Source organism: Hemicordylus capensis, chromosome 1, assembly GCF_027244095.1.
Source record: "Hemicordylus capensis ecotype Gifberg chromosome 1, rHemCap1.1.pri, whole genome shotgun sequence".
In the NCBI taxonomy this organism is placed as follows: domain Eukaryota; kingdom Metazoa; phylum Chordata; class Lepidosauria; order Squamata; family Cordylidae; genus Hemicordylus; species Hemicordylus capensis.
This window is the reverse complement of record NC_069657.1, coordinates 418509946-418520562: the sequence shown is the minus strand read 5'-3', so window position 1 is coordinate 418520562 and position 10617 is coordinate 418509946. Positions and strand designations below refer to the sequence as shown.

Here is a 10617-nt window from a genome sequence, read left to right as displayed (position 1 = left end):
AACGGGGGTCCTTCAGTTGTCTTTTTAATCAGGTTCCCCGCAAGGGCTGAATAGAGACAGAGCAGACACACAGAGTGAAAATATAATTCTTGGATAGGTTAAGTACATGTTTGAACTCTTGCAAGCAGAAGCGATTTGATGATGACTTAATCATTTTCTGGTCAATTATCTGTAAGGACCCTTGCAACTGCATGGCAATTATGAAGCAAGTTGGCCTTTTGGGAGAAACAACAGTCTCCCTGCTTCTGTTTCCTTGTTACTTAGATTCCCTGCCATAAATTTTCATTTGTTTATTATCTTTGCTAGCATAGAAACAACTTTCTGTGTAGTAATTACAGCCCCAATGCACACTTTAGCTGTCATCTTCTTGGAGGCCTGGATGTTCTCATGGCCAGCATTTGATAAGTGTTCTTTGTTGATTTTTGATTAATGCCCATCTCTTTCTGGGGGCTGGGGGAAGTGAATGCCTGTGATGACAAAAGGCAGGGGGTAGTATATCAGCTTGCCTGATATATAGCTATGGATTTATTGGTTTCAACTTGGCAAGTTGAGTTGCATCTGTCCTTTACGCTTAGGAGGGGTTGTCAATAAGAGGGCATCAGCTGCAACATAGCCTAGATGGCATCTTCAGTTCAAAGGTCATAGGAAGCAGTAAAACAAAAAACAAACAGAAAAAAACACCTCACCCTGAAAGATGTGAACATGTTTCACCTTGACCTTCTTACACCTATAAAATCATCTGGCGCTTGTCACACCATCTTATAGATGAGCTCCCAAAACTTTAAATTTGCCCAAGAGAATGGCAGGGATGGATGAAGGTGTTTTCGGATTACCATGCCAGAATTTGATAAGCATCTGCAAGGGTGAAAGAGCACAACACGGAACCCGTTTTTCAAGCTCCGAGGGTGCAACTCCATAGCAAGATTAAATTTAAAGTAATTATAATTTTAGTTTGATGTAGTTTTACAAAGAAATACACCATTACGTTTCAGACCTGTTTGTTTTTAACAGCAAACACACTGACACATAATAGTCCTCAGGCTACTTAACCATAAACACTTCCCCTATTACATAATAGGGGAAACAGTACATTCCCCATACCCTATACATGCTTTCCAGAAAGCATGGCCTGGCTTGCAATGTGCAAAACCTAATAACAATTTCCTGTTGATGCCAATGGCGACGGTTGCGGCTTGTATACTGGTCCTTTCTTATACCAATTAAAATTAATTTGCACCAGGCCAGAAAATCCTAGTGCCATTTTGACTGAGTTCCCAGAACCTGATAGTGGTTCCTAGGAATCTGGAAATACTATTTTTTAGCCTGGATGCTGTACATTTGTAGAACACCGGTGTGCACAATGCAACTCTAGGCCATGATATCCAGACCAATGCTTTGCTATTTAAAAGTTCAGTGCAATATTTTTATTTTATATTACTCATCTTCTTGTGCCTCCTTATCCCTTAGGTGTTAAAGATGAGCTTTGAGAGGGTGGGAAAGAAAGAGAAGTGTAAGAATGTTATGAAATTGGGGAGAGAAAAGAAGAAGTATCAGTCCTCTAATTGTTCTTACCCTTTGCATTTTAACAGTTCAACAGATGCATTACCTCTCAGCTCATCAAGTGGTTTAGCAATTTCCGTGAGTTCTACTATATTCAGATGGAGAAGTATGCACGTCAAGCCATCAATGATGGGGTAACAAGCACTGAAGAGCTGTCTATAACCAGAGACTGTGAGCTGTACAGGGCCCTCAACATGCACTACAATAAAGCAAATGATTTTGAGGTACGCACTGATCTTTCTCTTTCCTTTCCTTTAAAAAAAAAAAAATCTCACTATGCAAGTATATAATTGATAACATTTTTTTAGAAATTGCATTTTCACTTGTCTCTGCAGTCTACTAGCTTGATACAGTTCACTTTGTAAATGATATTAATAGAGGATCATGTGTGATTGGTAAAAAGTAAGATAAACATGCCTCATAAAAAGGCAGAAAATTGTTCTCTTATACTAGATGATTCAGGGGTGTTCTCTTTGGTTTTGCGACAACATTTTTAAACTTTGGACAAAGGAAATGGTTTCTAAAATCTGGATTCATGTACTAGCATTTATTGAGAGAGCCTCTGGATGAATTTGCTCACAGATAATTATTATTTAGTGAAACAAATAGTACAATAAAAATGCAAGCCCTTTGAAAATAAAAATAAAGGACACAGTCTAGATCACGGATTCCCAGTCTTGGGTCCCAGATATTGTTGGATTACAACTCCCATTATCCCCAGCTTTTGGCCATTGTTTTGAGTTGTACCCCAATGTCTGGGGCCCCAAGGTTGGGAACCTCTATCTAGAGAAAGTTAGGTGTGCCTCAGTTCCATTGAGATTAATGGGTGCTTGCTTTAGCAAATATTTCTGGATTACACCCGGTAGATTGGCAGCTTTGAGTGAAACTGTTCCTTACAGGCCAACAATAAGCTTGTGCAAGTGAACTACTGAAGCATCAGCTCAGCAACCTATTGTTGTTAACCTGCTGACCTTCTGTGAGACCACAGTAGCAAATTCCTCAGTGCTGCAGTTAGCGTTTTGCACTGTTCAGCTAATCAGATGTGATGATGATGTGAGGGGATTCTGGGAGTTTCACTCCATAGCACTGAAGGCTTGTGGCAGTATGCTGCTATTGTCTACTCAAGAGATGAACAGTTACGGGTTGGTATGAAGCTGCACAATGGATTGCTCAGGAGGGTGGCAAGGTTCCCCCCTCCTCAACGTCAGAAGGAATCCTGTGTTAAATCTACTTGGTAACATTTTCAGAATGAGTGCCTTTGTCTTAATATCTAAGTGCATTGTAAAGGGACATTGTCATAATGGAAATGTTGATCCAATATGTAGGATGAGAGAAATGAATATTCAGAGGAATGCAATTCAGGAAAGTTGGTTTTTATTTCTGAATGTTTGGAACTCATGTAGTCACAGGCATAGCTTAACAAAAGCTGTTGAACATCTATAGAATCTATTTCAAATATAAATTACTTAATTCTAATATAGAAACATATTTAAATAAATTTGAGGGGAAATAAATTGGAGAGGGACTTAGAGGTTTATATGCAGATTTCATTTGCATGCTTCTTCATTCACTGTGGTTTTATCTCAGGAGCCCTATTCATACATTATGTTGTTCATACGTATGATTGGTGTACACATAATTGTCGATCTGTACACACATACCGTTATTCACATGGAATGAGTGTACCTATGTTGTTAGAGTATTTGTGTGCAATTTTCAAACTTACTGTGTATTTGGATATATTTTGTTTCGCTGCTCTATTCTCCCATTAGCCAGGGCATTTTTCACACAGGGCTTTTAAAGCCCTTTGGTTCACATCTCCTCCAGAATGTAAGGGCTGCATTCACATATCAGGCAGACTTACCCCAAAGTCCCTGCGAACTATCAGGGAGCACCTCACACACAATTCGGGTTTTTAACTGTGCATTAGAGTGTAGTCCAATTTATATCTGGGGTTAAAAAAAAATCACTGTCTGTGTCAGTTTTTTGGGACAACTTTGAGTTTGCAGTAAAGCCTCAGTAAACTCACGGTAAAACCTGATGTGTGCAGAATGCTGTCTAGAAAAGGCGTTTCCAGAGATGTTACTCTGTCTTTGATGATGCTACCTTTTTGCAGAGGTAGGTGGAGAAGGGACAGACTACTATTCAATCACATCAGGGTCTGCCTTTACAAAGTCAGGGGTTCCTGCTCTAACCCGGGTCTCTCTGTGTGTGGTTTGCAAACATTTAAAAATTTGCCCTGCACATTCCATTATCCCCATGTTGCAGTTTAGAGGGTCTGAGAGAAAGTAGCTTATGCCAGCCTTCCAATATAGCCCATTGTTAAGGGCAGTAAGTGGGGCTGAGGTTGGTTTGAGTTTGCAGCCAAAACTTGCTCATACAAAACACTTCTTGGCCTGCAGCAAAGGTCAGTCTACTTAAATTGCCACCCCAGATCCCTTTCTAGCTCTGATGGTGCATACATTTACTTAATGTCTGCGTGGAGTCAGAACACATAGAACTGTACATCCATAGTCCTCTCTCCACATTACTGGAATCCATGTAGAGAGAGTCCTACACGTATACAGTTGGCTCCATACAAGGCATTCAGGTGAATATGTCACCTGAAATACTGGAAGTACTGTGCCACCCCCAGCACAGTACTTCCAGTGACTGTTGCTGGTGTCTATCTTATGTTTCGTTTTAGAATGTGAGCCCTTTGGGGACAGGGAGCCATCTTATTTATTTATTATTTCTCTGTGTAAACCGCCCAGAGCCATTTTTGGAAGGGCAGTATAGAAATTGAAAGAAGAAGAACTAGAAGTAGAAGTAGTAGTGGTGTGCACTGGGAGATGGGGCTGCTGCCATTTTTCTGCTCTCCTCTACACATGTCCATTCATCCATGCTCTCTTCTACACGTCCAGAAGCTTTATTTTGAAAATCAGTGCATGCCTATTGTTTCTCATCAACACTTGTACACACATACAAACTCCTTAAGGTCATTCACACAGTCAAAACTGTGTTCTACCCAGGTTTGGGAGCTGTGTGTGCTCCCAATTTTCAATTGTGTGGAAGCAAGGTAGGAGGAAAACCTGGGTAGAAGTGATTCCGTGGAAACAAGTCAGGAGGAAAAGCTACATAGTTTATCCTCCTACCTTGATTCCATGCAATCACTTCTACCCAGGTTTTCCTCTTTCCTAGCTTCCACACAACTGAAAATTGGGAGCACACACAGCTCCCAAACACAGGTAGAAAACAGTTTTTGCTTGTGTGAATGGCCTCCTTGAATGCATGTGAGGAAGGCTGAAGTGTACTTCCCAAGCAAGCATTTTATGATTATTAAGAACACTTAATAACAAGAGCCCTATTCAATTGTTGTTGTACCTGGGTACAGGGGAAACGGGAACATGCCAGCTAGCCTCACCCCTCACACTGGTATGCTCTGTAAGATGAAGCTGTTCTCTGCAAAGCTGTTTGCAGAGAAGCCAAGAGAAAAGGGGGAAGTTTGTGCCTTGAAAGATTTAACTACGTACTTAAAATTCAGCTTCATCCTCCTAGTAACAATTTAGGAGAAGATGAGTGAAGGCTGTATCCATGATTTGACAACACAAATGCATTCTCACAAATCACTTGAGTGTCTGAAAATGTCATAATTTTTACATACATCTAAATATTGCAACAAGGCACCGAAACTACCAATCCCTGAGGCTTGCAGTGTTCTTTTTTCTTTACCTTTTTTGAGCTACCCATATGAGTTTTCCATTACAGTTTTGGGCACGGAAGCCATTTTCATGGCTTGTAACCAGAGCAGCTCCAAGACGATAATGCAACACATGATATTGTTCACAATAATTCAGCTATCTTCATTTGGGCTGCTCTAGAGGTTTTTTGCTATCATAGATTTCCCTTCCCCTTCTTTTTGTGAGATGCTAATTTCCTATAATGCCTAGGAAGAAACATGTCCACCTAGGCTAGGATGTTTAGATGTATGGCTTAGGTTTGAAACTTCCATTTCACACAATTGGGTCTCTCAGGTAGCCACTTTTACAATTGCTGTACAAAACATTGCATTTCACATGCTGGGCCAAAAGCTCAGATCTGGCCAGATCATTAATGCAGATCATTTCATTTGTAGATATGCAATCTTGCCTGATCAGCATCCAGCCCAGGTGACTAGTACAAAAGCAAAAATGACTTGTACTGTGGTGTTGAAATTGGATCTGGAGCCCTTTAGCAAATTGAGCATTTTCTATATTTAGCATTGCCAAAGTTCCTCCCCTTCATACTTAATTGCTGATCTTTTAATATAACGGAAGCCTGATATTCTTCTCATCTTAAATAATTTACATGGATTTTCCTACAGTTTTTGTGCTTCCACTTATGGAGGCTACTGTTCACAATGTATCTATATATATTTTAGCATACCTGTACTAAATACTGAAGAAACAGGGTTAAAATACCAGGAAAGCACACTCTGAGCCTCTTCTCATGATTATGGAGAAGGGCTAGAGGGCAGTCTGCGGGGAAGGCAGGTTAAACATACCTCGGTGATCGAGCCTGCATTGCTGGGCACGCTCCCAGACTACTCCCTGCATGCCAAGGCAGTGGGGAGGGTCTGGGGCCGGGATGTATTGTCCCAGCCCCCGGAAATACAGTGATGCACCGCCAAGTCATGGGAATCCCCCTCCCCTCCCCGGGCTCCCCGCAGTGTGACAGCCACAACTGCCACACGATCAAGAGAACAGGGTTAAGGGTGTGCTTGCTCCCTTAACCTAGTTTTCAAGGGTGGCTACGCAGGCAGGTTTGCCGCCAGGATCTCTCAGGGCTCTCTCAGTCTGGTTTTGCATTATTTATTTGTTTGTTTATTTATGTTTATATATCACTTTTCAATGAAGCTCTCAAAGCAGTTTACATAGTGAAAGAAATGAGGAAGTGGGTCCCTTTCCCATTTGAAAAGAAATGCAACACAAGAGGCACCAGCAGCAACTCGTGGAAGGGATGCGAAGCTGGGACAAAGAGGGATAGTTGAGAGCCATCATTTTCTTTGCCCAGTTAGCAGCGGTCAATAGATGGATTTTGGAACCTGTTTAATTATGGTTCATTAATCATGATACACCTGTCAGAGAGGCACTTCACATGTTACAGTGAAAGAGATGCCACTGTGGGTTGCATCTTTGCTTTTAGACCCACATTTGCCCTTCAAAAGTGCATACAGAAAACACATTCAGCCCACAGTGCAAAAGGCAGGACTCATCTTTGCTGGAACTTGTGAATGTGGTCTTGCTGAGTTTTGTTTTGTTTTTTCATGGTGCCTTTGAAACATCTACTATTGACAGACTCAAATAAGATACTTACACCAGCATCGTACTTCGTCACTTTAGTTTTGCCACTGTAGCCTCAGGCTTATAGCCAAAGGCAGATACAACATCTGGGAGAATAATGCAGTGGCTTAACAGGTGATCTCTGTGTGTGAGTTGTGTCCAGATTGTTTTCATGTTTCTGTTTGCCCTTTAAAGTCAGCCAAAACTGTGTTTCCTACACTAGGCACAGCTATACAACTCCCCCTGAAATCTAAGGAAGAGTCGGTGGTATATCTTTAAAGAACTCAAATATAAGACTCTAAGCAAGACAGGAACACAGTTATCCTAGAAAGATTCCAGATGATATTTTGAATCTTCTCCCATAGACGCCTTGTGTTCATATTTCACTGTTGTGTGTCCCCCACTCCCACCCCATTCTTGGGTAGATTGCCTCTTTCCTCTCACCATAAGGTGGCTTCTTTCCAGACCCCATTGCTATCTAGATGGAACCAGTTCCAAGGTGTGTTCAGCTTCCTTGCCTATCCAGAGTTAAGTGAGTTGGCCAGAGAAGCTGAAAACACTGGACTTTTCCACAAATCCAGTTTCATGTAGGTTGGGAGGGGGAATTGGAGAGGGGAAACTTTGGAGAGGGGAAAGTTTATGTTGTTGGATTATGAATGTAGTTCTTGCATTGCATTTCATACTCTGATACAGATATCTGAGGACAAAATGCATAGATTAATTGTGAAGGGTGCATGTGTGTGTTAATTGCTGCTTTCCCCTTTGAAAGAGTTAGCATCTGAGAAATTCCTGCTTCTACGAATTTCAAAGATCCATAGATACACATGTGTGTTAAAGATGCACAATGTAGTTCATGCCAACTAATTTTGCACTGGCCAGTGAAATCCACATATACTGTGTAACTTATCCACCTAGGTAGACACAACTATACAGGTGCACCTCGTTATCTGCAGGGGTTCTGTTCTTGGCCAGAACCGTGCATAACGAAACTGCGGATAATGAGACCGTGAATGAATGGGAATGGGGGTGGGGAGCTAGGTTCCTGGAAGTAAACAAAAAATGTTTAAATGCTGGGAGGAGACAGAAATAAGAGCAATAAAGTACCCTACCATACTCTGCAGGTCTCCAGCTGTCCGGCAACCCCCCCCCCCCCCCCGCAACCCCTAATTCTGGCAATTTTCTGTGAAAAATCACGGGGACTTTTTGTTTGATTTTTGTTTGATTTTTTTTTTTTTACAAAAGAGCCACCAAATGGCTCTGTTTAGCAAGACGGTGGCCGAAATGACCTCGGAAGTCATTTCCAGCCACCTAGGAACCACAGATAGGTGCATTTGGACTACTTTTAGAACTGCATATAACAAAGTCAGGTGCACATAGCCTGACTGTGGATACACAAAACCTCAGGTGCCAGGATTGTGGATAAAAAGGGCCACCTGTATCTACAGGGGGCACAGTCTTCAATAGTTTGCCTTCAGGGTGGTCCATGCACAATTCAGGTGCAAAACCACAAACGTTATCACATGGTGAGGATGGGGAAGAGGCTTTGACCATGCATCCTTCCACACTGTGCCCATAAGCTTTAATATGAGAGGGGGAGATACATATATGAGTCTATGCAAATATATCTCGCTCACATGATCCATCTGCCTTTTCCCCACATGGTGGACAGATTGCACAAGCATAGCTTATGTGCACAGGCACTTATGCAGGTGTTTCTTGATTCTCATTAAAGCCGATACGTGCAGAGACTTCTCTGCACAACACTGTAGGTAGAACCTATAGTTTTAGGTTTTTACACCTCTTATCTTATTGAGATTTATTTATTTAAAATATTTATACCCCACTCCTCCGGTACAGGACTGCTTGGGGCAGCTCACAAAATCAGTAAAACAGATCCATTAGTAAAAGTATCAGTCTATATATTTATTTCTCCTCGGCATACCCATCGCTAATCCCATGAGTGGCAGCTCTCATGAGAAGCTGCCAGACTAGTGATGGGATACGGAGAAAATGGCCGCTGGGATGAGCAGGCGGCAGCAGGCTGGCCTGGCTGGCAGAATGAGATGGTGATGGGCCTAGCCCGGCCACTGGGGTGAGGAGGCGGTGGTGGGCCCGGCCCAGCCTGGTCGCCGGGGTGAGGAGGCGGTGGCAGCGGGCCCAGCCTGGCTGCTGGGGTGAGGAGGCAGCGGTGGTGGCTGCCAGGGTGAGGAGGAGGCTGGACTGCCAGGAGAAGGCAGCGGCAGCAAGCCCAGCCACCAGGATGAGGAGGTGGCAGCGGGCTGGGCCAGCCACCGTGGCGGCAAGAGGAGGATGGGTCGGCTTGAAAGCTGGCCAGAAACTGGGGTGGGGGGGCATGGAGAAGCGGGCCAGGCAGCCAGTCAGAGGCACAGATGTTCTGCACCCGGCCCAGCTAGTATAAGATTAATAGACACTGACTAAAAGCAAGCCTTAGTTAAAGCCACATTTAAAATTACAAGTTGAAAAGTTGAAATCCACCAGATATATAATGCCAATAAAATATTAAAATGTCTCTCTAAAGAGATGGGTCTTTAGCTGTTTCTTAAAGATCCCAGGCAGCTTCAGACATTATAACTTTGCCATGTACAGTGGGGTGAAGGGAGAGGAAGTCCCGCCCCCACCACATCACACGAGCATCTCACCGCTCACAGGTACAGTCTTGCAACCATGGGAACAGCTGCCATCATGGAGAGGGCTCTGTCCTTTTCAGACAAGCCCTGTCGTAACCATGAGCCACAGGGCATGTGCGAGTGATGCGGTGGGGGTGAGACTTCCTCCCCCTTCGCCCCCACTATACATGATTACAGCGGGTCAAAGTTATAATGTCTGAAGAGGGCTCATTCTAAAGCTGAGGGGTCGCAACTGAAAAGTCCCTGTCTCTTGTGGATCTTGTGAATATAGTTGCCATCTCCAACTGAAAATGGAGATGAAGTAATTTCATCTGAAGTAATTTCTGGAGATGTTTTTCCAATATTTTTCGCATCAAGTCATTAAAATCTCCAGGAGCTTTCAATCTCCCACCTGAAATTGATGCTGATTCTTGGAGACACCTGGCCATTTTTGGAGGGCTGACAACCCCTGCTTTTGAACTACCTTGGGGGATCTTTGAATTCAAAAGGCAGAAAATAAAAAATCAAATAAATAAATATCAGTTACTGATAACCACCATATAGATGGCAGTGATTAAGGCTACTGGTTTGCTATCCATCTTACCATGATCCAGCTGTCCCCTATATGTAACTTTAATGGGCACACGGACCTCCCATGCATGCAAAGGCTTTCCCCACTTGTTTCAAAGGAAATGTCAGCTTCATGCCTGCAAAGGATGAAGCAGCCTGCTTCCATTGATGTTTATAGGGAAGTATTCATTGCAGGAGTTTCCTGGGCACATTTCAGCACATATGGTGTTCTGAAATGTATATAGCAAGAACGCACTGTATAAAAAGTCAGAAGTGTAACCAGAAATGTTTGGATTTGTTTCGTGATGACTGCAAGCTGCTTTGCATTGGGCTTAATGAAGTAGGACATACATTTTTTAAAAAATATAAATAAACAAATAAACATTAAGTCATTGCCATCTGTGACATGTGGATTGTTCCTTTTGCCTGTTATAAGCAGGAACTATTGTAATATATGTGGGAGAAATCTTAAATGTCTCTATGGATTTTATGAGCATATGAGGCTGACTTTACTGGATCAGATCATTGGTCTATCCCAGGGCTGTTCGACTTCAGCCATC

The 10617-nt window shown here is 42.7% G+C and overlaps 1 protein-coding gene across 12 annotated transcripts in view; it reads left to right on the top strand.

Moving 5' to 3' along the window:
* PROX1 (prospero homeobox 1) overlaps positions 1–10617 on the top strand; it is a 109552-nt gene that overhangs the window by 33341 nt on the left and 65594 nt on the right. For all 12 annotated transcript variants that reach the window (XR_008319462.1, XM_053309605.1, XM_053309619.1 and 9 more), the window contains one exon: positions 1590–1784. Coding sequence is in view for 11 of the 12 variants with exons in the window: in XM_053309605.1 (XP_053165580.1) it covers positions 1590–1784 (195 nt within the window). In the remaining variant the exon portion in view is untranslated. The remainder of the gene's footprint in view (positions 1–1589; positions 1785–10617) is intronic.